Source organism: Temnothorax americanus, unplaced genomic scaffold, assembly GCF_048541705.1.
Source record: "Temnothorax americanus isolate GAGA-0224 unplaced genomic scaffold, ASM4854170v1 Scaffold18, whole genome shotgun sequence".
In the NCBI taxonomy this organism is placed as follows: domain Eukaryota; kingdom Metazoa; phylum Arthropoda; class Insecta; order Hymenoptera; family Formicidae; genus Temnothorax; species Temnothorax americanus.
The window spans coordinates 3107967-3135038 of record NW_027509318.1 but is presented as its reverse complement, the minus strand read 5'-3'; the positions used below and the strand labels follow the sequence as shown (position 1 = coordinate 3135038).

General features: G+C 32.7%; 1 protein-coding gene across 2 annotated transcripts in view; it reads right to left on the bottom strand.

The window, feature by feature from the left end:
* Nucleotides 1–27072, bottom strand: part of LOC143896247 (alkaline phosphatase) — a 178288-nt gene that overhangs the window by 135318 nt on the left and 15898 nt on the right. For both annotated transcript variants that reach the window (XR_013256594.1, XM_077403958.1), the window contains exon 2: nucleotides 17557–17804. Coding sequence is in view for 1 of the 2 variants with exons in the window: in XM_077403958.1 (XP_077260084.1) it covers nucleotides 17557–17804 (248 nt within the window). In the remaining variant the exon portion in view is untranslated. The remainder of the gene's footprint in view (nucleotides 1–17556; nucleotides 17805–27072) is intronic.

The window sequence follows — 27072 nt, the reverse complement described above, 5'->3', positions numbered from 1 at the left end:
GCAACGGTTCCCTAAAACCGTGTGTATGTGTTACGTGATTCGTAAGCATTGGCAGGCTTATCGAAGCTTAACATAACAAATGAAGCTAATTACCATCGTAAACGTTTCATTTAATGAACGTGCATTAGCGTGCGTATTACTGGTGCTGAGCACGCGGAAACCCGCAATAATTTGAAAAGCATTGCAACGAGATGCATTTTTGTATATGCAAATCGAACCCGTTAAACGCAGTTGATATTCAGAAAAATTATAATGTAAATTTAACGGTATCAGTTAACAGTTCTCTGTAATATCTGATGAAACCGCGATCAATTGCACTATGTGTAAAAGACGCTAAAACAAATTTGCTAATCTGTCATTCTCACTAAATGGCCATTTTATATGCCAAAATTATTAATATAAATTTTACGTCAAATCAAGATGTTATAAATTAAATCAAGATGTCATGGAATCAAGAATCCATAAATCCGAATGCATGGCACTGACTGACAATTAGCGCATAATCAATCATTTAATAGCACAAACAGTAACTACATATTAAATATTTCACATGTAAAATCTGAAATCATTTCTGGCACGTTTTCAATAAAATGTAGGGTATAAATCGCGTTTATATTGTTAAACATATTTATGCAAAATAACTTGCAGAAGAAAGATGATACCGCAAATTCAACATTGTAGAAAAAATATAAAATTATTTTTATTTATTAGTGTAAATTTTTTCATAATTTTGCATGCTAACTTAGCTAGGCATTTTCCTTTTTTAAGGAAAAAATATAAAATATAAAAAACAAAACTTACAATCTCTAATTTCCAGCATTTGCGATTAAAGATTTAAAAAATTTTTCATATGCAGATTTGAATAAATTGCTTTTGATTTCTACTTTAAAATTTAATTAAAACTGGCTAAATATTTTGCTACATACATTTAACTGAAAATATATAGTAAGATTACTGTTTTATATCAATAACAAAAAAGAAAAAAGTTTTACTCTTTGTTTTACCTTCTTCATTCTTTAAAAGATTTATTATTGCAAACTTGCATGCATAATTATTTCTGCCAAAATCGAATTTTTCTTAGTTTTATTTATAAACTTTTTAGAATAATAAATCTAAAATGTAAAATTTTTTTTAGAAATTGATACTTGTATAAAAATCAGTTAAATTAATGATCTAAATAGTAAGCTAAAATAGAATCTAAAAATTTGAAAAATATTGCGTTGATTTTTCGCACACACATATATCTTTTAAAGAAAAAATAATAAAATGAAAAATATTACGTTTTATACTACGTTTTAACTTGTAAGTGAGGATTAATCGCATGGTATTTCAATATACACACATATACTTATATATATATTTTTTTTTAATTTGTCATATTTTTATTTTAAATATATATATATAACATATGTATCGATTTTCAACTCGCGTATATTTCATAATGAAAGTCGGCGCGTAGAATCTATGTCGACTATGGCTACTTTAGTAGCCATCGACACTCATAAAATTGAACGTTGCGCATCTGCTTTATATTCATGAATTCGTCACCTGGGCTGATTTCTACCGTCGAAGTTTCTATCGGTCCTCCCGACGGATATTAAAGTGATAACGGTATGGCTAATGCGAGAATAGGAAAATTTATGGTTAACCATTCCGTTCGCCGAGTTAACCAGCTTGATTCCGCTAACGAATCCGCGACTCGAAGCGGTCAGCATCGCGTGTCGCTATAGAGGGTCCGAAAGCTGATCTAATCCAAAATTTATCGTACTTACAGAAAATTTCTTTAAAAGATACATGTGTATGCAAAATATCAATACAATATTCCCCAAATTTTTTAATTTTATTTTAGGTTAATATTTAGATCATTAATTTAACTGATTTTTATATAAGTATATCAATTTCTAAAAATATTTTAAATTTTAGATTTGTCATTCTAAAATGTCTATAGATAAAACTAAGAAAAATCTTTAGGATAATTAACACTTAAATAACTAATATAAAAAAATGTAATGTATATCAGTAGTGAAAGTTATTTTATGTATATTTTAAATTATGGCGGGATAAAAAAACTAACATGTTCTAAAGTTATTTGTTCATCGAGCAAATAATTCCTCGTTAATAAAACTATCATAATTCAATGAAGGAAAGTTGTAAAATGTATCAGAAATTTTATAATTAATTCGCATTTTTCGTTACATGAAATATTTCTAAAAAACGCGATGTATTTTCACAATTTGGCGTTGTTTTGACAGCTATAACTTCGGTGATGAAAGTTTAGTTACTGAGATCGCAGCTTTCCATCTCGTACTTTTCCGAAATAGTTTCTGGCACGTTCTGTAAGTCTGTTACGAACTATGATCTACTTTTATTGACGGAAAGTCATCAGTTCGAATGTAAGTTTCAAGAAACTTTCCCACTTACTTCGCCGTCGTTGACGCCGTCATTCAAAATGACCGACACATGTTCCGCGGAATCTTATTATTCGCCGTTATTATTTTTATTTCCTTCGTATCTTGCTATTTCATTTCTGCCTCTCATCATCATCAAATTCTCAATCCGAAGACTGCAGGTTGGACGCGTGTCTCTATCCTTTCTTGTCCTGAGCTAACCTACACCTGAAATTTCTACCTCTATTCCTAATAATATTATCCTATCCTCTGTAGTAATATCTCTCGCGCAAAATTTCCAATCATTAACTCGCTGCATAATTTCGACAATAAAAGAGCTAAAAGTTTTGCGATATTACGATATCCGCAGATCCGCGTGCAGCAATAGATTGATCCCTCGGGAATCGACCGTATTAGGAAATAGCTTACTGATGCGAAACTTTTGTCACTGGAAACACGGAACGCTCGACAGTCTGCCGAAGTTTACAACCACTAACGTTACGATAACACGTGCGTATGCAAATCGCTTTCGGTGCTTTAATTGGCAGCAACGCAAAGCCGCTAGCGAGCATTACCTTACGGTTCATAGGCTAGGATTCAAAATAAAATTGCGGTCCGAACAAAGCTTTGTCCTGTTAAACGAAGATATCACTTTATGGTGCGTATTCGATGACAAACAAATTGCATTATATTTTCTAGATTTCAAAAATTTGTTATTGTTAGCCGAAAGCATATACACGTAAATGGAAATTTCGGAAATATAAATTGGGCATTTCACCAGACTGGAAGTAGATGACAGTATAAAACAGCGTATCGATTAACAAGCAACAGAAGAGACCCGAGTATCGTTCCCTCGCACAATAACGTCTCTCTTAATAATGCTTATATACTTGTGCGATATTGCCGTCTGATAAAAATGGCACTTCCACCACTAGTCCGCCGTCTGATAAAAGTGTACTCACTCCACTTCAGCTGCTTACTAAGCGAACTATATTCAGATACCAAGCTCATACTATTAGCAACAAATTGCTTTATAAATTTGTCCTTTCATGGCATTGTTAAAGACTTTAATTTCATAAATTTTTTTCAATTTCTATTTTAGCTTTCACTCATTTATGATAATAAGATATATTCTTAACTTCAGATTGCTAATTCATTTATTATATCCATCCTATCATCGTTTTACGTATATACGTTTTAAACTACAACAGTATAATATTCTAGTTATCTCTCTAATTTGCATTATGACTGCTATATTTGAAAGTAGTCGATCTTAATTATAATCATCATGCGCTAATATAATACATCATTGGCGTAGAATGTCTCGGTAACATCACGTTGGAGAATTGCCGCAAGACAATAAACTTATGCATAAATTCGGAAAAAATGAGATTCCGCAATTTCATCTATAATGCAGCGGCTTTGAAGTGTTGAATGAATGCTTTAGAATGTCGACAGTAAATACCGTCAAATGATGCTAATGCATTTCAATTACTTCTATTATTTTGTACCAATGCAAAACGACACAAAGTGATTGCAATAAAGACCGCATAAATAATTACGTAATAATTTAAAAGAACAATATATGTAATTAAAATAGGTTAATCACACATATGGAAATGCAATGCACTTAATTATTATTAATCAGATATAATTTCGTTTGTTTTATGTAATGTTTTAACTATTAATGTAATATTGCAATCCGATTTATGATTGTAAAAGTCATTCTATTGATGAAAGAGAAATTAATTAGTCATATATAGATATTGTAAAATTCTCTACCAAGATTATGCAAAAATTTTAAAACTCCAACATCCCCAAGACAATTTTAATCCTCAAATTAAATTTTCCTTTTTTTTTTTAGCAATCTGAATTTGCCTAAAGAGTAATATTTTATCTATTTCCCAATTATCTGTCCCAATTATCACGCATACATATATTTCGGAGAAAAAAGGAGAAAATTAAAAATTACAACTAATTGTAAGTAATAAGAATTTCTTCCTATCATATTTTAAAGATAAATTTATTTTTATTTCATATATCATATATCTTGTTCCAATCTGTTGTACCAAGATTGGAAACACCATGAGAAAACTAAATAAAAATTTTATGTTCTAATAATATTGGTATTTTACTTGTTATAGTTTCATTTTACTTTCATTTCTTTTTTGTTATTTTTCTCTGTTTATCTGAGTAATAAACTGAAAAATTTTATGACTTTTCCAAATAAGTTCCGTAAGAATCTTATTCTATGGAACGCTTGGCAAAAAGATGCAAGAGATGATAACATCTTTATCAGATTTTTCTTTCACAAAAACATTTTATTATTTTATGCTGAAATATTTCTTCTATTCATTTTTTCCAGTTCGTTCTTTTGATTTCAGAGGACTAATACATATTGTAATTAGTACTCTGTTGTATAATGACTATAATAATGAGGCATCAAGATAAATGATGTGATAAACTTTATTTTATCAATTTTATGCGCGCGCATGTGTGTATTCGTGGTTATATGCATCTTCGTATATACAAAAAGTAAATAATTTCTAGAATTAAATATTAACACTAATCTCTACTCGTCCATTTATTTTAAGATAATCAATTATCAATAATTAATTCTATAAAATATCAAAATAAAAATAATTAATCACCTCATGTTGCTCTGCCATCATCCGATGCTTCCCATGCCTCCTCCGCCTCTCAGGTTCCATCGTAACTCTCGCAAAACACAACACTCGCGAAAACACGATTAATTAAATCACGAACTAATTATCAGATTAGAACGATTACATGGCACTTTACATGTCGTTCTCAAAGTTAATCACACGCGACGTACAGTTCATTATACGATGATATGGAGTAACGCGAAAAGAATACAAATACAAAATTACTATCTTTTTTCGGCACACCAAATAATCGTCTTAAATATTACGATAAAACAATAATTTATTATCCCCTATATATTTTCTAATTGCTCCGATTCCTATTTCTACTAAATACATCGCGCGAATATCTACTCCAATAAATAACCGTTAATTCCCGACATGCTTGCGAAGTAATTAATTACGAAAATTGATTGAACGCATCTGCTCATAATCATTTTAGGCATTCTTAAAGAAAATTCACGTTTCAAGGATTGAAAACGTAGCAACATGGATATACGGAGCGACTCGAGTCGCTCCGACCCGTTGGAGAGTCGGCGTACGAGTGAAAGCGCGGGCAGCGCGGCGACCTTTCGTAAACACTAATTGTAAGCGCTGTTTTTGTGCGCGCCGCGATATAATTGCCAAGGCCGCGCGCCAACCGTCATTTCCACGAAATATTTTTCGCCTTGATAATTGTTATTGCGGCGCGCACGAAAGATCGCCCGCGCTCTTATTTGTACGCCGATATCGCCTCGAACAGACGGATAGCAACGCGAATCGCTTCTATCACTGTATCTGTGGTGCTACGTTATCAACCCTTGAAACATGATCATTCTTTACGATCCCCTAGATTATGAACAGACACGTTCACAGTCATGATTAATATTTTATCGTGTAACTTTGTAAGCAGATTCGTAAGCATGTCGAGATCATGATCGTTTATCGGAATATTTCGCGGTTTATTTGTCTCAAGTCGGAAGCGATAAAAGACAGAAATTTTACATGATCGTTTAGTGATTCTTACGGGCGATAATTATTCTTTTACCCATAATTGAATTCACATATATATGTCTATTTTATGTCGCGCTTTGCCGCTTCAAATTTTTAAACAGAGTTAGTGTAATTTGTCTATTGTTCTCAGATTGAAAGCGCGGAGTGTTACGTAAGCTGTCGTATCGTATGATTTTGTAAACTGAGAGAAAACTCGTATAACGTAATATATATATATATATATATATATATATATATATATATATGTGTATATATATATATATATATATATATATATATATATATCGATAAAATATTTGGTGTGCGGTTACGTGATACGTTAAATGTTTTGTAGAAATTAGTCGGTTGGCACGTTATCTTGATAATTGTTATGCAGTATACGATGCACTGTGCTTACACAAGATCGCCGCGCTATTATTCGTACGCCAAAACAGGTAGCAGCGCAAATTGCTCTGTGTACTATCACGTTATTAACCAATAAAATGTCAGTCTTTACGATTATTCGATCGTTCAACTACTGCGAATAATATAACTTCGTAAGGGAGTCGACAGCTATTTATCGAGGTAGATATTTTCGCACACAATTTATTTAATTGAGAAATCGAAGCGATTAGAGGACAGAAATGATCGTTTTATCACAATATTTAAATATTTAGAATAAGCTATTTCTATGTCGGGAAAAAATAGCAGTTTCACGCTTGTACTCTTTTCGCATTATTCTTTCATCGCATAATAAAGCGCGCATCGCATATTATTAACTTCGAAAATGACGTGTAAAGAGTGCCGCGTAACTGTCATATTTTAATAATTGGTATATGCGTACACGCGATAATAATTAACTGTATTTTCGCGAATGAGTGTTATATATGCAATATGGAAACTTAAAAAAAGAAAGAAAAGATCTGAAAACAGCGATGGGGCAGAGCAATCATGGAGAATGAGTAAATTATTATTTGTATCTTATTTGATACTTGCAAAATTAATTACCAGTATTTATTCCGTTAGTAATTATTATATGCGTGTAACGATTATTAATTATTTTGATTGTTATAATTTGAATATGTCTATATTTACTATTATAGTTCAACGTTTTTGCACTTCTACTCCGCTGTTACGCGTTGTATTAGTGAATCATCTTTTATCAAAAATTTTTAATTAAAATAATGTGGTGTAAAAACTGTAACAGATTTTTTTACGTATATGTAAATATACGTATCTCTAGAGTTAAAAGTATGAAAACTTTAAATTGTATAATATTCCATAAATTTATTGCTTTAAAATAGAATGGTAGTAAAATTTGATACCTACTCTCTAAATCTGAATCAGTGAATAGTCACTGAATCAGATTTAGAGAGAGTATATAATATTTATAACATTCAATTTTAAAATGTAAAATTATTAGAAGATTGTGCATATAAGAATGCATTCAGGCGTACATAAAGCTTATGAAATGGTTCGTTATATTATTATTTTATTAGCTTTTTTTTTTTAAGTTTTATTACGTCAAGAGAAAAGAAATAAAAGGATAGTTTTTAGAATATTTTATAAATTTGTTAAAGAGATCTGAAGTGTTTTTTCATCCAAATATCTTTTTATTTAAAAATGGCACGCAAGAATTTTCAGCGTGACATTTCTCGCCTTATGTCCCGATCTTTATATAACCGCGAAAAGATCCCAGGAGCCTTAAGAAATTGATCGGTCTAGCCATTAATGTCGAGATCCGATAATCGTGCATCCGCACTCAAATAGGCTACTCGCGTAAAGATACACGATCCGGTAAAAGTTAACAGTTTTCGAGTTTCATTTTTACACTCTTGTAATATAAAGAAGACGAAAACTATAACGAATATTCATCGAGTCTCAAATGATTCAACCATCGCCAAGCAAAGTATACGTATTTGTGGTACATTGCGTACATAATTGTGCCACTTTAACATGATTTACGGAATTTAGCGGGAAATTTACAATTATTTCTGTTATCTGGGTTTACGCTTATTCTAAAATCGCTCGTGCAAAAATATGAAATGCTTAGCAGAGGCACTGCTAAAATCTTCAGAAGTATACAAATAGAAAGCAAATCCGTGAAAGTAGCGAAGATCAAATACGAAAATACAAACAGAAGAACTTCAATAAAAGGCACTTTCAAGCAACTTCTCGGAGATACGATTTTCTGAGCATGGCATAGCCGAGCGCAGCTAAAAAGAGATTATGAAGTGCGTGCCTCTTAAATCTAATTTCTTCGTAAATAGAGGTCCTCTGTACACATGCAAAGGAACACAAGCCCCAGTATAATAAAGAAATGCAATATTAATTTAAAATGTCTTGTCCTCGGGAAAAATTAAATGCAGCTACTGCTTTTAAAAAATTATATTTCCGCCACAATACTATGGCAGCCAGTGTTATATGTATATACAAATTTAAAAGAATAGAATTAATATTTATTCGATTGCTCTCACTACGTCATTTGTTTCTATGTGAATATCGCTGATAAATATATTCGATAAATTCTAGAATATTTCAATAGCGTATTATATAAAAATTAAATGTAGTCGAAAATTTTCTCACAAAAAATCTAGGGCATAATAAATTTTTAATTTTTCTGCACCCTGTGCACAATTTTTTGTGCGTAAAATTTTTTTATCACGTACACGGTTTCTACGCATAAAATTTTTTTATCGTGTATCAGTTTAGTTTCTATGCATAAAATTTTTCTATCACGTATGTACACAATTTCTGCGCGTAAAATACAAAAAGGCAAAATTACAAAAATCAATAACAGATAATAAATCAATACGAATATATGCATTTATATCAGGAGTGTGGACGTGCGAACTTTACGCTCTATTGTTATAGCTAATCACTTAATTGGAAACTATTGCAATCTCGGCGTTACCGTACGAGAGTTTTCGGTTTCATTAATCTTTAGAATATACTGCTAAAATATTGCATGATAGTTACGGGATACGTATAAATATATCTTAAGCATTACGGGACAGCTAGGAATATGCGCGAAACATTTCAGTATGATTCATGAGAGTGATATTGCAACGTTACAGCTATCTGTTATTCTATCTGTTTCAATAGACGCGTATACTGTGCTTGATGTAACGTTCAACTGACACCGACACGGAAATAATAAACAGTTTAAACAATTGTAAAATTAAGTGAGCTTAATGATGTACATTTTCGCAAGACATAATTTGACCGTAAAACGATGCACTTTAATTGTTTAAAATCTGCTAAAAAAAGAAGCATATAAATAAGATGTGACACGTAGTCAAAAAAATATTAAAGATATATATCTGTCTTGATATGTTTGAATAATTCAATCAAACTTTAATTTTTTTAATTCCAACTTCATTTTTGCTTCGTTCAATTTTAACTTTAGTTTACGGATAAACCAAAAAATATATATAAATTTCGGAGATCGGGTAATAAATATATATTGTTAAGCTTAAATAATAAAAAGTTACACACATATTGTGTTACTTGTCAAAGAAATATGATACTATGACACAAGATTTTATTTATTCAATATATAGCTATACGCGCGCGAATAAATATTCATTGAAACAAATGATAAAAATTTTGCCTTCACATCCAGGGAAAAAATTTCCATAATAATTCATTTTGTATAAAATACATACTTTATATATTTTACGAGTTATATTTAAAATGTGACTTAACATTGCATAAAAATACCGTTAACTGGAAGATTTACATATCTATTAAAAAGCATTGTATCCAGTTCTTCACAACAACAAAAATAAAGAATAAAAATGTTGCGCGTATAACGAATATCAAATATGTAACCAGAAATTTACGATTACAAGTTATAAACTACTTTATAAAAATTTATTAAAATAATGTAGGCTGTAAAATCGTTTTCAATAATGTTCTTTACTTTTCTGACATAGCGAGAAAATGCAGCTTGAATTCTTTATTATTATCAATTATATGTTGTTTAATGTTGTTCGTATATTTGAGCATTCAATGAACATATATTCTCGCTGTCAGTGAATTGTTGCAAGCGCAAGTTTACATTAGACATCTGTAAATTGCGTTCTACCACAATTTGATTACATATCGCGTTAAAATATGATATTGGCGATACGGGCGTAATACGCGTCGATGCATTTGAGACGTAAATTCAGAGTTGCCGCATTTAATCGTATTTTCTTCGCGTGAAATATTACAACTAATTTGTTTCGACGAATCGACGGTGGATTATTATTTCATAACGCGCATTGTACGCGCGCTGTGACGCCATCAAACTGCGAATTTCTCGTTGGTTCTTGCTACGTGATCGATTTGCAAGTTTCATTAGTTTGCCCCCGGTCCTTCATTTGTTTACGATACATGCCCGCCTCGGTCGCCGGAAACGAGTCGTTTGTTATAATGTATTTTCGCTTTTCGGCCGTCCGGGGAGATCGCGACCGTTGGATGGAACATCTCGCGGAATCGCAATATGCGCCGAACGTGTTATGCATACACGCAGACACAGGAAGAGAAAATCGCGACGGTACGCTCCATCGCGTTGGAAGCGTCAACTCGCCGGATTTATCGTGTTTCTACTTGTACCGAGATTAACCCCGCATGAATAATATCCCAAAATAGAGACGTATAAATCGAAAAAAGGCGTGTGCATCGTCCATTTTTAAGTTATCAATTATTCGAGTTAAGAGAATACACTCGTACGTTATGCCCTATACATTATAAATGGAAATTTTCATGTCGATAAAATATTAAAAAAAACCCTAACGCTAATTGTAAGTAGGGAAAAAGATCTTAGAGTTCTTATAACGTTTAATAAATCGCTTTTTGCAGCTTTCTCAGTTTTTTTTTTTAATTGAGAAATTTATTATTAAATCCTTCTTTAGCTTAGATACTTAATTTTAGCAATTTTTCTTTGATATCACGTAAGATATACATACACAGAATTGAAGATGTTTTTATTATATTTTTTATATCAAATTAGAGACATTATTGCCAAATAAATAAATTAGATCAGATTCCATTATAAAGAAAATGGTTGGAATCTCTCCAATGGTAATAAAATTTAGTATTTCTTTCCCAGACACGTGTATATATTCTCTTTGTATTTCCATATCACAAAATCAAGTTTAATATAGAGGTTTCCCATTGTTTTAAATAAATTATCCGTACTTCGAAATATACCTCTGCATTAAACGTTTGAAAGAGCTCTCTCCAGAATGTGTTATTCGGAAATGTGTCAGAGGAAAATTTTATGGTAGTGCAAAGTAAAATGCAAAATGAAAGGCGCGATTGTAAATTTCACGCAATTTGTCCGATATTTAGCGAACCGTGCCTCGATTAAATTGACGCAATTTACGATGAAAAACGTGTCAGTGGGCAGGCGTTTCAAGTGCGGAATTATTTTTATGTTTGCAGACCGGGGGGAAGAAGAGAACAGGAGCTCGCTGTTCCGGCTTCCGCTTTGACTCAGCGCACGACTCTTTGTGTCTCTTTCTCGCGGTCACTCTCGGTGTTGAAAAAAGAGGATTCAAAAATTTAACGGCGCGAAATATATTCAAGGCACGAGAAAAGGATTTAATCAGCGTGTGTGTCCGCGAAAATCTGTACATACATAATACTTTTAAAGCCGCGGTGATTTAAGTAATTTACTTATTGTCTTTATTAATGTTACTTTACTAATATCTCTCGTTCCGTGAAGAAGCATCACTGCTAATGTAACCCAGTTAGGTACATTACAGTGTCGTCACCCAGTGTCACACTTTCTATGTTCATTAGCCATAGAGGCACGGTATGCGCATGTACGGCATAAGAAGGATTTATTGTTAGAACGCGTAATTATATTCACTAGTCATTCGACGTAGTAACTGTTCTATATTCACATAGTTTGCTCACACACTCGCTTATTATACAAAACATTACTCTAGAACAGCCTATATAATGCTACCTTAAAAATTTAATTTACTATACGTTAATAAAGATACTATTAATTACAAAGATCTGGTGAAAGATTATATTTAATCTTAATTCTCTCTCGCTCTGATCATACTAACAAGAAACGCGATAGCGTCTCGCGCCAAGTATGCTTTTTAATTATTCTTAATTAATTAATTATTTAATTATCTTTATTAAACTTAGTAATGAATTTATTTATTTTTCTAATTAGTGAGTTTTTGTACAAATGTTAAGAAAAGGATAATAAATTTGAAAATTTGTAAATGGCATGATCTTGAATAAACACTATAAAACTATTTTAAAATATTAATAAAATTTACAAGTATGCGTATTTTATTTACAAAATTATTGATTAACAAGTTTTTGAAAAATAAGAAAGATCCAAATTTCTCATTTACAAGATTGAAAAAATTGATCAAAAGAATCATAGAGGATTAAGTTTATACCCAATTCATTCCACAAAAAGTTCTAAAGTGAATCAACGTGGAGTTCGCGATCTCGCATGTAATTAACACGCGGTGCGATTGAGAAAAATCTTAATTTCGAACATGTAGTGTAGCTAGCCTATTCAAGGCAAACTAGCTTCAAATATACTTTGAAAACAGCAAAATCACGATTTATATTTTGCAAGGGTTTCAAAGACAGCAAATTCCTCTAGTGATCGATGTCGGTTCAATGTGCCTTGGTGATTTAGCCATTAGTCATCCGCGCCCCCCTTGCGCAACCCACAATTAATTATTATCCTGATAAATGTCACACACTACGTGTTTCGACGATAAATCGTTAGACCGGTGATGCGCGGCTACCGCCGAAGTGTATACCCAATCGTGCAGGTGTCATGTAATTTGATGATCGGTTAATGCTTAAGGTTAACAGTCGATTGCGCCGGGCAATCACATGCGTTAGACATTCAAAAATCAAACACTAATTTCACAAATAATATAATATATTTTATTATCCATTACGCTTTCGTTTTGCATTTAACGTAGGTATCCAAAACATGAACAATCTCAAACGTCAAGAACAATATTTCAGAAAAGTTCTCTGCGGGAAAGATAATAAAAAGTTAGACTTTTATATCACTTATATAAAAGACAGAAATAAAAAAATTTTATAAGTTTGACGTTATTACATCTTGGACATATAAATGTCTATCTTCGATAACATTGAAAAATCTAACAAAATGAAATATAAATTTATTTCTAAGATTATAAATTGAAATTATGTTTATCAAAATATATGGGGAAGACACATTAACTTTTCCGATAATTTAATTCTCAGTTCATTCTTTGAGAAAATTATTATTAATGAAACCATCAATGTTGTCTCGTAACTCTAGAGTATTATATATACAGAATGTCTTAGTTTTTTAATAGCCAAACTACGTTAATGTGTTCCATGTGTAAAATTAAGAAAAAAAATTTTAACATAGATCCATAGAAATTTTATTAAAAAGTTACGATAAAAAAATATAAAACTCTAGTAATGTGAGATCTGGTGATCTTGGAGATTGGAGAAATTACGCTGGCCAACCATTGTTTTGGCATGTTTATAAGGAAAATTAACAATATTTGCTCTGTAAATGTCGCCTCATCAATTTATCGAATTTGTAATTAAAACCTAAAGATCCTATATATAATAACGCTATACAAATTCAGGCATAGCGGCTGATCGCTACCTCAACTACCTAAATATGGCCCAACTATATTTGCGTATGCAGCTTGTACTTTGTTTTCGTTCACTGTTATAAACGCTATCCGGCTTACATCTGCACAAAAATAAACAAGTCCCCTATCAATACCAGTCTAGTCCTTCAAGGAAGTTCCCAGGGGACTATTCGAGAAACTTTGTTCCCGACCAACAACGTTTCCCAGGTGCGTCACCGAGGAACAAGAGTGCTAGAGACGACAAGAGAGAAAAACGAGAAACAATAATATTACTTGACAAAGAACAAGAAAAATTACGAGGTAAAGAAAAGGTTGTGCACGTCGTAAGACCACGAACGCGCTTCAATTCGCAGAGATAATATTTACTCCTCACCATCGACAGAGAATCCAACGGCAAAATCGATATTTGTACAAATTAGCTTATATTGTTAAATCGACATAAATTTTAAGAGGCGCACGAAAGTTAAAAGTTTATAGGTATAACGTCTCGCAGCACTTTTCGCCGTAAGAAAGTGGAGAGATGACCCAGTTAAATTATAAAAGAAATTTTTCAGTAAAGTTTGAACGTCATGTGTGCGCATCTTACAGTCTCCGGAAGTCGTATAAATTCAAAAGCTGTACTTCGACTTCAAACTCATTTGCTTTCAACTTCGGTTTAAGAAAACAGAAGGCGAGATTATATCAACCCGCGGGTAATAAGTAAACCCGCAATTAATACGGAGTTGGAGTGTTAAAATCCTCCGAGACTTCACTGGAGAAGTTTCATGTTCCATGGCTTCTCAATGGCTTCGGAATGCGCCACTCTCGGAGTGAAAAGTACGAAAAAATTCGATATGGGGAACAGAACGATACACGACAAACACGCGAGGAGATAATACATATATACGATCTTACATTTGTGCGCAAACACTGATATCATTCGTGATGGATGTTTGAATCCCCTTACGGAAAACAAATTCCGACAACGGATCGCTTGTAGCACGTCATGTATAATTTCGAGTTTAGAAAGTGTACCTTGATCTTGGACATGCATTTTTGCAAAACTACGCATGTACATTGTACGATATTTAACAAAAAAAAACTCTTATTAATATAATAATAACGCGTTAAAATAGTTATTATATGTACATATATTATTATTATACATATACGTATGATTATTTTTTTCTTAAAACAATTTTAAAAATTTAGATTTTCTCTAAAATAAGAAAAAAATGGTTGACTAAAAGTCATGACAGTTTTTTAACGATAATGCCAAAAAATACGCGTTTATAGGTTTGATAATTATAATCAATAATGATAATTCTCAAACACATACATTATTTTTAAAATATTCTATGTACTGATCTCTTTCGTTTCGAAAAATTTCGTTTTTTATAACACATATAATCCATATTTATATTATAATAATACGTGTTTATTTATACAGCCGTGTTAACATTACTTTTTTAGCCGAATAATCTGTAGGTGCTACGAAATTAAACTCTTTTAATAAAAACTTTTTAGGGAATGCATTTAATATTTAAAGAAGAGCATTTTAATGAATAAATCCTGAATTAAATTTTTGTAAAATTTACTTGAGATTAGATTATAATTAAAAAAAAGTTTTTATCTTATCTTATAATAAAATTTCATTACTTATTTAAATTCTTGAGATTGAATTAGCTTATAAATAACATTATACTTTATTATTAAAAATTCTAAATAGCGTAAGATAAATCGGCTTATTTAATTTACATTTAGATATGGTAAATTTAAAAAAATATATTTTTGAAATCTCGAAAAAGATAATATATCCATTTGTGTATTTTCCTATAGATTTTCCTAAATGGAAATAACACAGTAATATAATAGCGAGATAGCATATATTACATTTCTGTTTGCATAAAATTCTCAAAAATAAACAATTTATCTTCATATATATTTTATAATTACGGTTTCTGAGTATCATAAATATATCTAGAATAATAAATACGTTTAACAAATTCGATACGCGACGATATTTCTTCTTTATTTTTTTATTCTTCAGTGGCGAGAGCAAAGGAAGTGCCGGAGATTAAGAAGAATATTTTTCTCAAGCTTCATGAAGCTAATAAATTAATATTATGAAAAATGACAGATGGAAAAGCTGTTATAAATCTTCAGTTCTGTTATAATGACAAAGGAGAGTGCCAATAAATCTTCAAGCAGTACCGAGTGGTTTTCTCAATCCCAAAGGGTCTTCGGCAAAAATTTTTTTTTTGCTTTGCTTGCCGAGGAAAATCAAGGAAAATCGAAAAAGAGCACTGAAAAAAGGTTTTAGTTATAATAACCAAGGCTTGGTGAAATAGTTTCAACTAAAGGGTTCAGTGATTATGACGAAATATTAACCAAATTTATTAATATTAACCAAATTTGATTAACATTAACCAAATATTTTGTCATAATCACTAGACCCTTTAGTTGAAACTATATTTCACCAAAAGCCTTGGTTAACCTTTTTTCAGTGAGTTAACGAATAAATCTTGACACATGTCAAAAGATGGAAAAATAAAGCGAAGGGATACGAGTTTTAACAAACTTGTTTGGCAAAACAAGACCAACAGATTTTACATTAATTACATAAATTAAATACAACGCGGATATTAATATAACGCGAATACTTTTGTTTGCCAGTGCGCGGTGCAGAATATGTCCGCGACAATAAACAAAAGAAAAGCAGACACACGAGCGTTTAACCATTAGCTTAATTAAAATACGAATAAGCGATCTGTGATCCATGCGCAAGTGTGCGTACACACGTTTCGATTAAATTTCCATGCAAATATCTCGCTGCCTTAACGAAGTGAATTCAGCACATTGAATTTTTTTCTTCGCGCATATTAAACGGCCATCAGCAATTTCTCCAGGTTATCCGCGTCATGATCGGAAGAAAAACACGTATGCGCGATAGTTCTCACAGTATAAGTCGTAGGTGTTGTAGGCATTATGTGTGCCGTAATCATTTTCGACCATAAAAATCGCCTAATTAAGAAAAATGTCGAGGCAGCAGCAGCAGCAGCATTTTAATTAAAAATCATTGGAATTCAAAGTTTGATCCATGTGATGCGGATAAATAACAATATTTTATTTTTTATTTTATTTTCCGTGTATTTTATCTCGATAGCAATTTTCATTTCATGCATAGTTATCGAACTATTTCATGCGAAAAATTGAATTCTGCAAATAATATTCGATCCTATTTTTACCGAAAAAAATTTAACTTTATACCAAGGAATTCACCAAGTGTCAACAGGAGGGGTTATACAATAAGATGCCAAATATCCGAACGGGTTGAAGTAATATACCTGCTCTATCGATTATTTACATACATTCTCAAAAAAAAAGGAAAACAAGCGCGAAATATTAAGAGAAAATATATATATATAACAGAAGAATATAAATAAAATAAATATAATCAAAATATGCAGCTTTGATGTAAATTAAGATTTCTGTTCATATATAGGTACATGCGTTCGACCATCGCGATCAAAGATAATCGACGTTTAAATAACCAGTGTCCGAGTAATCGGGGAGTATTTTATTATATTTACTAAAATAGAATTTGCCCCCTCTAAGAGCAAAACTTTAGGCCGCTGCGCATACCGGAAATTTATGTTTTAAGAAGTAAGAACTCGTGTTATACAAAACGCTGTTTTCGTTTGTTCGAAGACATTTTTCAATTTCCAATTTACAGCAAACTCGGCGCAACGCGTAAATCGTCGGTCTTACGTGCGCCAATTTAACGATTTGCGTGCTTCGACCGCACGGACAGTTTACCGCAACAAATTTGATGCACGTAAAGCAACGGTTTTACGTGGCGCGTTTCCGAGAAAAGAAAAAAGACGAAAAAAACAATCTGCGCTTTCTCGTACTCACCCGCGCCAACGCCACCGCCGGGAAGCTCTCCCACGCGAGCTGCGTCTCCTCACCCGGATTCCCGTGCCGCTGACCCGCGAGGATCCGCGCCGCCGTGAGGGTGCTCATCCCCATGCCGTCGCCGACGAAGAGAACGACGCCGCGCGCCACCCCGGCCGGCGGCGTCGTGCCGCTGACGCTGCTGCTCGCTGCTTCCCTGATCCGCGTCTCGATCGCCCGCGTCGCCGCTTCATACCAGACTTCCCTCTCTGCGAACAAACAGGCCCGATATATATATATATATATATATATACATATATCACGCGCGAGCGATGTAATCGGATCGGCGACATCGTCACAATTGCGAAATGAAACATCGCCGTGGGTCGTACGTAACAGGATTCGAGTCTCAGAAAAGGCAGGTCAACATTGCAGTTTGTATTTACGCAGAGTCGTTCTGTCGTAAACTGAAATTATATTCGGGATGATGCCCTCTGGTTTCTCTTTTTTTCTCTCTTCCTCGTTCTCTCTTTCTCTTTTTCTCCCCTTCCTATTATGCCATATATCTCTTTAATCCTCTAGCACAATAGTTTTTACCGCGCAAAAGCCTGATAAAGTTACCCCATTGTTGATTTTTCATCTAAGAAATATTTGGCGTCGCGAAATGGCCGACATATTACAATTGTTTGTTAAAAATATAAAAATATTTAAAACTGTATTGAAGTCATATGCAATATGCGGTCCGATTAAAAATTAATACATTTTTTTATTTATTTTATAATTAAATATCTATTATAAAATTAATTTATAATTTATTTTTTTATTGTCTTTTAGTGCAAAAAAAATCATTCGTAGAACTTTAAAAATACCAAATAAAAAATACGAAATAACTAATATATCCATTTAAGGATACATCCGTTTAATATGCCAATTTGATGCGTATTCACTTAAGAGTATCCCAATCATTAAAAGTACAAACATTAAGAGAAAACAATTATATAGGCACTTCTCTTCAACTATCTTCACTTATCTAAACGAACAATAAGACAAAGAATGTATAATAGCATAGAAAGCTTATGTCTCCTTCAAATATATTACTTTTCTTATCATTTTTTCTTTCCAATCAGCAAAAGCGAGCAGGAACCCCGAGCAAACCCTCGATCTTAATATCAGTCAAATGATCATAATTGTTCATTTCTCATTGAAGAAAGAGCTCTACGAAAGAAACGAATAACATATTTTTCCATTTATTATTCCATTTGCTAATTATGTATATATCTTACAAGAAGAAAAAAAATGGTACAATAGGAATTAATCTTAAAATAGCGAAAGCAATAATAAAGAAATAATTGTGTTTCCTAGATCACTTGACACACACATTTATAGTAAGCATTGCATTTCATAATAATTTCAAGTCTTTAGCATCTTTCACAAATACTAACATAAGTATATTTGATATAAGTAAAGTAAATATAAGTATATTTAAAGTATATGCAAAATTTATATATATTTATATTTTATATCGCGCACAAATGTGCAGCGTCTTAAGTAAAGTCGCGTGTCAAGCAAGTTTTAAGGTTTTAAGGTTAAACGATGTCGTTTAAAGCTCGACAACGATATTGCCGGAAGCAATAGGTTTACCGATGGAGGTTTCTCCGAACTGCGGCAAACGAAACCCACCGTGCGGTTGCGGTTTCTCCGATTTCCGTAGCTATTCTCTGTTAATGGACTCGATAATGGATAAGTTGAATCGTTTCAACATGATCCATAAAATGTCACAAGCCAACGCGATAACGGATTTTCGAAAAAAACAATCGATCGGATCGAAATAGGATATGATCGGAGTCACTGAACCCACTGATAAAACTCTCTTTCCCCCTGTGATTCATGCAAATAACACACAATGAGTCATATGAGTAAAGTAATCTTCAAGAATATTTCATAATTTCGCGCAAGCGGTTACGGAGTTTATCCGTACTTTTTCCCCGACTCTTCGTGTAATCCTGAAAACGCTCGAAGATTCTGAATAAAACTCCTATCTATCTGCCCGTTTATCCAGCACCCTATACCAAAGACGTTTCGCGTTGAACTAACCCATCCGGAACTTAAACCGGTACACGAAGAAGCAGAAAATCTCCTGCAGCTATACACTATTCCAGCTAATTCGTGGAAAATTCAAACCCTACGACGGCGACGCCGACAGCCCGCAGCGCGAAAATACGCGGGGCGCACTATTCGCGAATGTTTTATCTGTCGACTCGCACTTCCGCTGATTCTTGCTACATCGCATGTCGTTAATCCGCGCATCGTAAAAGTCTGATGGGTTTTTCGTGAGAAATGGTTTCAAAACTCGTGTCGGACGAGACGAGAATATAGTTGAAATATATTCGGCGGAATAGGAATTGCGCGGCATGATCACAACATTTCTATGCATTTTTAGACGTGACGAGCTCGCGTTTGCATATCTCAGCTGAACGGCATAAAAGTAATTTTATTTTTAACTCTATCACAAAGTTTGATTAATAATACTTCATGCGACACAAACGTCATTCTAATGACGATTGTTGACGTTGTGACCGCGACTGGATCAATTCGAAAACAATTTACAATCAGCGCAAAATAAAAGAATACTCAATTCCCCAGCAAGCTAATAAAATCATTTTATAAATTTCGCAATTTATTAAATAGAGTTTATTAATTTATCGCATCAACCGCAATCATTGAACATTCCTATACAATTAATAACTCGCGATTATATATTTTGCAAGCGAATCAAAATATGTAGAAATATATTTTTAATTAATAAACGCAACAATTGGCAAATATTATTTAATAACAATATCAAATTTTAAATAACCAAATTAATACAAAAAGAAATGCACTCGTATATAATCGAAACAGATTATAAGTAGTATGAATAGTATGGTCAGTCTTCAAAGATTTCTTTTATATTTCATTATACTATAGAATTCTTTTATTTCGATATTAATTAGATGATAAATCCTGTTATGCAAGCAATTTCAAAATAACTAAACATTTAGAGATTTAAATGTTTTATCGGTTAAGCCGACGATTACGTAAAACGCAATGCTCGTACACAGTCATATTATCAATTGCATAATCCCTCGATGCGTAAATGTATTTCCTCGACATCCAGATATCTACACAATAACGATATATAAAATTCTATTTAAATAGCTTTATCGAGGCTTTTGGGAGTATTACGAATGCAGCGAACCAGATTACAGCTATAATAGCGGTAACCCAATTATTACCGCGTACGGAGACTGACAAAGTCCCAGCGACATTCAAATTTTATATCTCACGGTGGAATCCTTGCTATAAGATGATGTTAAATGGCAACGAGCCTTTGCGACCACAAAAACGCTGCAGTAAAATTTCCAGCTTAAAAATTCACAGCACACAAATGGATTACACCAGTATACGCTTATGCGAAATACGATTGTTAAGTGCGTGAGTATGACAGCAGAGAAGATATTAGCAAAGCGGGGTAGCATTAAAAAAAATTGTTAAAAAATAAAAAGGAGAGGCGAGGAAATGAAAAGAAGAAAATCGTCAAAAGATTCTGCTGCTTATCTTCTTATACAAATTAGATAAAACACATTAATAATGATTTCAATAATCACACTATACTGATTCTTTGAAATAAAGATTTTAATACGACAAAGATACGGAGAGACGTACATATGTACAATAAAAATAAATTTTTTTTTCACATTTTCTGACTACAACATTACAATAAAAAAACAATTTTTTTATCCATAAAAACTTCTTATAATCTTTGTAATACTTTTCGATAATGTAAGAATCTATTTTTTAATTTAATCAAGGACAACTTTTCATAACATATTCCAGAAAAAAATTCAAGAAACCCACGTTCTTGCGACCATCCTTAATGCACAATCAATTTTACGAAGAATGATTTTTCCCTCGGTCTACAACCAACTTAAGAAAACATAAAGTAGAACGTTCCTTTTAAAGGGCAAACTTCGCTAGATACTCTTAAAAGCGTCCTTTTTCCGGATCCTCCGTATAGTCTAAATTTTTGTCGTCAAGAAAAATGGAAGGCAACTACGATAAAAATTATGAAAACTTCGACGCAGAATAAAGATTAGGTCGCGCAAAGAAGGCTGCAGGGCGGGTTTCATTGGCAGTCACAACGCAGGCTCTATGATCAAACGAAAGCTGTTATACGAGCTGTATAACGCCTGCTGCTTGCTGCTGCCTCGAACACCTTTGAAGATTCTGCAAAGAACCTAATAATTTACACACGGCTAATTTTAATTGCATCGACATTCAAGATTAAAGTATTTTCTTTTTTCTTAAAACACGTTCCCTTAAACACTTCGCAAAATTTCACGACAAAAAGTCGTTTGATACCGACACGGAATATTCAGTAATATTATATATAAAAGCCTGAATCATAATTAATGTCGCGCAAACACGTTTTTTAAAAAGAAATTATTAATATGGAAAAGCTTTGAACTTTCTGCCGCAATCTGTCGCAGAAATCACCGAATGTAAATCGTATATTATAGTTTCACACACAAAATTTCACATCCCCAAATTTTGTATGTAAATTTCGTTAATTATACAAATTACATTATGATAATTTCTAATGTCTGCACTTAAAATGTGTGAGAAAATTTCTTTACAGAAACAAAAATTATAAAATTGTTTTGCAGCAAATAAAATTCAAGTTTATATGTATATTTCTCAGAATTGTATTGATGAGAGAGATAATTTTACTTTACACACATATAAAACAAGTCGGAGGAAAATGCCATAATCAAGAAATATTATAGAAATATGAACAAACGAATAATGACAACGCTTCGAAATTTTTGCAAGATGATATTTAAGCGTTTACATATAACACTGCTGAAAATAATCGTCCTAAGTTACCGTAAAATGTCGTAGTTTTATATAATTATATGTTTACCTGTGCAAAACTGGCACATCTCGCACCCATACTTAATAAAAATTTTAACAAACAAGAGTACAATATTATAAGAACCCTACTCATCATCACTTCGTTTAAATAAATCTTCGCAGATTTTTCGAATATAACACGAAAAACTAAAAATTTGCATACATCACTCATTGTGTGAACAATTTCACGTTAACAAGTATTACTATATCTTTCGGATAATGAACGATACATTAATAAAATTGCATCTTCAACGTGCCGACATCTCTTCCCCCGACTTACTTTATGTAAAATAAAATTAAGAATAACAGCAGAAATTAAGAAGCGTCAGAAATATTTATACAATTGCCTTCATATCAATAAATCACAATAAAAAAAAATATTCTATTTTATTTAGAGAAAAACGATATTATACATTTATATCATATATTCAGTATTCGATAAATATGTAAAATCCAATTAGTTCTGTGATTCATAATATCATTTCGGATATCGTTTCTAAAATGCATACTTGGTAACAAAAATCTTTTGTTACCAAGTATGCGCTATGTAAAATCTTGAAACCCATAATTGATTTGTTCCTCTGAGAGAGACCTTAAGGCATATATAAATAAATTAAGTGTGTATATATGTATAGCTTGATTGGTCTCGTAATTAATATAAGCCGAGATCTGAAATTCTCAAGAGACTTCAAGTTCCGCAAGTTTCATTTCAAATAGCTTCTAGCATCCTATTCGTCCTGTTGGGAGCAATTTACATATTACAAATGAAAATAGCATATTGTACGAACATAGTTTTCTTCAACGATTAATTGTGAGTCCAACCGTAAAACGTATAATACAAAGATTTTAATGTTCAAAAAGCAAAAGTAGAGAGAATTAGTTTTTTCAATGTACTGTAAATAAATTTTGAAGTGATTGGTTATATTTTTCTAGCAGTTTCGAATGTATCCGGAATCAAAAGGCTTAAATAAACTTGACGTATCTTTCCTGACTCTACAAATAGTTACAGAAAAAAAATATCTATCTCTTGTTCGGAACGATGTACTCGTCAAAATTGGCGAAGCGTATATACCGAACGTTTTTTCATTTTGTTAGACAACTGAAAAATGGAATTGACTGTACGCGATCGTTAAATGGTCGTGCAACAGTTTGCGATATTTTCGTAGATGCAGTCGTGAAATCGTAAACGATGATGTCGAAATGCGGCGTGCACTGGGTTTTTTTTTTTTTCACCGACGAGAAACGGATTCTGCGAATCGGTTGCAATCGCGAATTGCAAACTTTAATTTTCCATCGTTACTGCGCATGTCGCCCGAAACTACAGTGCAACTTAACCGAAACAACATTATCGTTCCCTCAGGTTTATACCCGGCGCACTCAACATCGTTTTATTTATGTAGTCGAGAAATCACGGAAATCACATTACGCGCGCGCGCGCGCGCGCGCGGAGATAACGCGTGAAAGATCGTGTACGTGTAAGAAAACAATTCTAGCAGGAGTTTATACGATAGCGTTAAAAAACCGTGCGTTTCAATCTCGCTAAATTCGTAATTAAGGCGAAAACTATCGCGGAAGAATTACCGTGATAATAGAGGGTTTTCGTACAATATATATATACATATATCCGCGCGCGCGCGCGGTCGAGTTACTGTAATTACCGCTTACTCAGGTCACCGCTCATGATGCAAATACAAGAAGAACTTAGTACGCCAAGGGTTAACCAAACGTTGCTGTCGTAGCTCGTATCTATTAATTATTCAGCCGTATACTTCTCGTTTGCAGCAGAAATTAACTACACAATTCACGCACACACGTACACGGAGATAAATATGCCTAATGTATGACAATTATTACGCGGGAAGATGCGAGCACAGCCGCGAGATATGAAATTCATATGATTGAATTCAAGGGAACGTAGACGGAAATGTTTAAGGAATGAATATCCCGAGGATGTCTCCGGGGGAATTACGTCGTAACGCGCGATTTCGAATTATGCGAATGTCCTGTATTGCGACGATAGTATACGGGATTCAGGCTTTTCACATCGAAAATTCGATATAAAAGGTTTGCATCTCAGCCAGTGGCTACAAATCGCTCGGCGAATATAGGATATATCAAAGTTCATACTTTCACGTTTTATACATCATATAATATATATATATATATATATATTATGTTTATATGTATGTGTATACATATATGCAGTTACAGTGAATAGAAATATGTATAAATACCTTTCTTAGAATCTAATGTGAAAATCTATAATATCTATATAATGCATATATTTATGAAAATTTCGTTTATAATTAATAGAATGATTTAATAATTCCTTTTGTATAGCCTTGCACACATATAATGCGTTTTATAAATCACCATTTCCAAATAAAAACTAATACAAACATCATAGTATAGCAAAACTAAAGTTGCGTGCAAACAAAATCGGGACGCAAAGATTAAATATTTACAAACGATCGACTAGATTTATCGTCAACCTCTCTGTGGCGGGAAGCGAAAAGCCGCGGGAATCTTTTAACCTGCCGCATCTACGATGCAGATATCTGGATGACTGAGGAAAAAGTTGCGGGTAACCACGCAGATTTTCACACGCCACACCTTTTAACGGCGACCCCGACGTCCCGCTTCCTATTAGACGCGGCGCGGCGTCGCGTCGTGGCGAGTGGCGATGCCATTTACAATGCAGAGCGCGCCGATGACTATCCGCGCTTCCAAAGGGCGCGCGTACATTCGGCTGCTCACTTTTTAACGAGCCATTACCATTTTTCCGCTTGGACTCAATCGCCGAATAAACTCAGTGCGATCGAGGTCGCGTCGAGAACTCGCGCGATATAAATTCGAACCGGATCGAGTTCAGCTTCGGCATATTTCCCTCCGCACTGTGACACGACCAATTTCAGAAAGTATCACGCGTCAAAGGCTTGCAATGAAAATATCGAAGGATCTCGCGTGCTGCGTGAGATTACTTTGCAGGTTGATTGCTTCGCTGCCCGTGGCAGGTTAATTGCCCTGGTTCTGATTGAAGGACGATATTTTTCGCAAAATTGAACGCTCCAAATATTTCGAGCATAATTATACGGCAAATCATTAAAAAACAGCGTGCAACTTCACAAAAAGTATTCGCGAACAGACTTGATTTTTATATCAAAGAGAATAAATTATCTTCTGTTTTATTTTTATAAATGAAATTCATAATTGGGTATGATTGCAGGATATATCCCACATATTGTTTAGCGTACGTCGAAAGGATCACTGACATAATTAAATAGGAGAGAACTATCCTACCTATATAACTATCTCTATGTAAAATATTTCAAATTTTTTGCACTCCTTTATACATCAATGAATTCTTTGAGCAATTTAAAGTCGACTTTTCCTTAAAGAAAGTTCGATCGTATCCCATCTCTCTTCACAACTTTTTAATATTCGGGATTAAATATCTTTCTATAATTAATTAGATAAAATTCTGTAAAGTAAGATTCACACTTCAAGTTAAATGAAGAATAAGATATTATGTAAACTTAATTTAAGCACTCAAATTCACGATCGAATAAAGATTTGAGTTTCATTGTATAACGCATGCAGAATCCAGTTTATAATTGTAAAGCTCACTTTAGATATTTGCATCTAATATGTCATTCTATTTGTAATTTATATGCCATTCTATTATATGTATGTATTATGTATATATTTTAATTTATATTTTATATTAAAATAAATACATGCGTAATCTGTTTTTTTTATAACATATTTTATAAATTATTATTTTATAAATTTATCATATATTATTTTACAAACACATAAAATATTTTTTACATTAGGACACATAAAATTATAAACAAAATAGAATCAATTATTTGATTTCTGATAAAAATTATAAAGCTTTTAAAACAAGCTCATCAAATAAAAGAGAAAAAATTCAAATAACCGATTCAGAAATACGTTCTTTCTAATGAAAATTTTTTGTACCTTTAAAATATTTAATGGAAAATACATACAGATAAATTGCATGCAATTGCAGGTCATTCATTTTTCAAAAAGTGCTTTCAAACCACAACGCAAAATCAGCAAACAAGTTGTGAACTTATCCGAGCTTTTTTACATTGTTTCCTGATGCTAACAAGCTTTTTCATAATGTTTAAAAGTATAAAAGTATAATTAGGAAAAAAATAATTTTTCTATCGTATACGTTGTAGAAATTTTATGATCGCTATTGTTCAATAAACCGATTTTGACAAAATTTACCGTCAACTTTTTGAATAAACTATTCTCGCATATTTATAAAAGCCGACCATACACGTCAAATAAGTTATTTATGTTTTTAACATTAATTATACATATTTTTTCTTTTGTAAAATATTCAAAAGTGGATCTAAATATCGGTCAAACTGCCCAATCTACATAAAAGCAAATGTTTGATATATTCATTGATTTAGTGATCATAGTTCAGCAACAGATGCAGTTACCATTTAAATCCGTATATTTCGCACTATGAAATATTCGTGCCCTTTTCCCGAGCTTGTAACGTATATACGAAAGGATATTTATGATCGCGGGACACCATCGTGA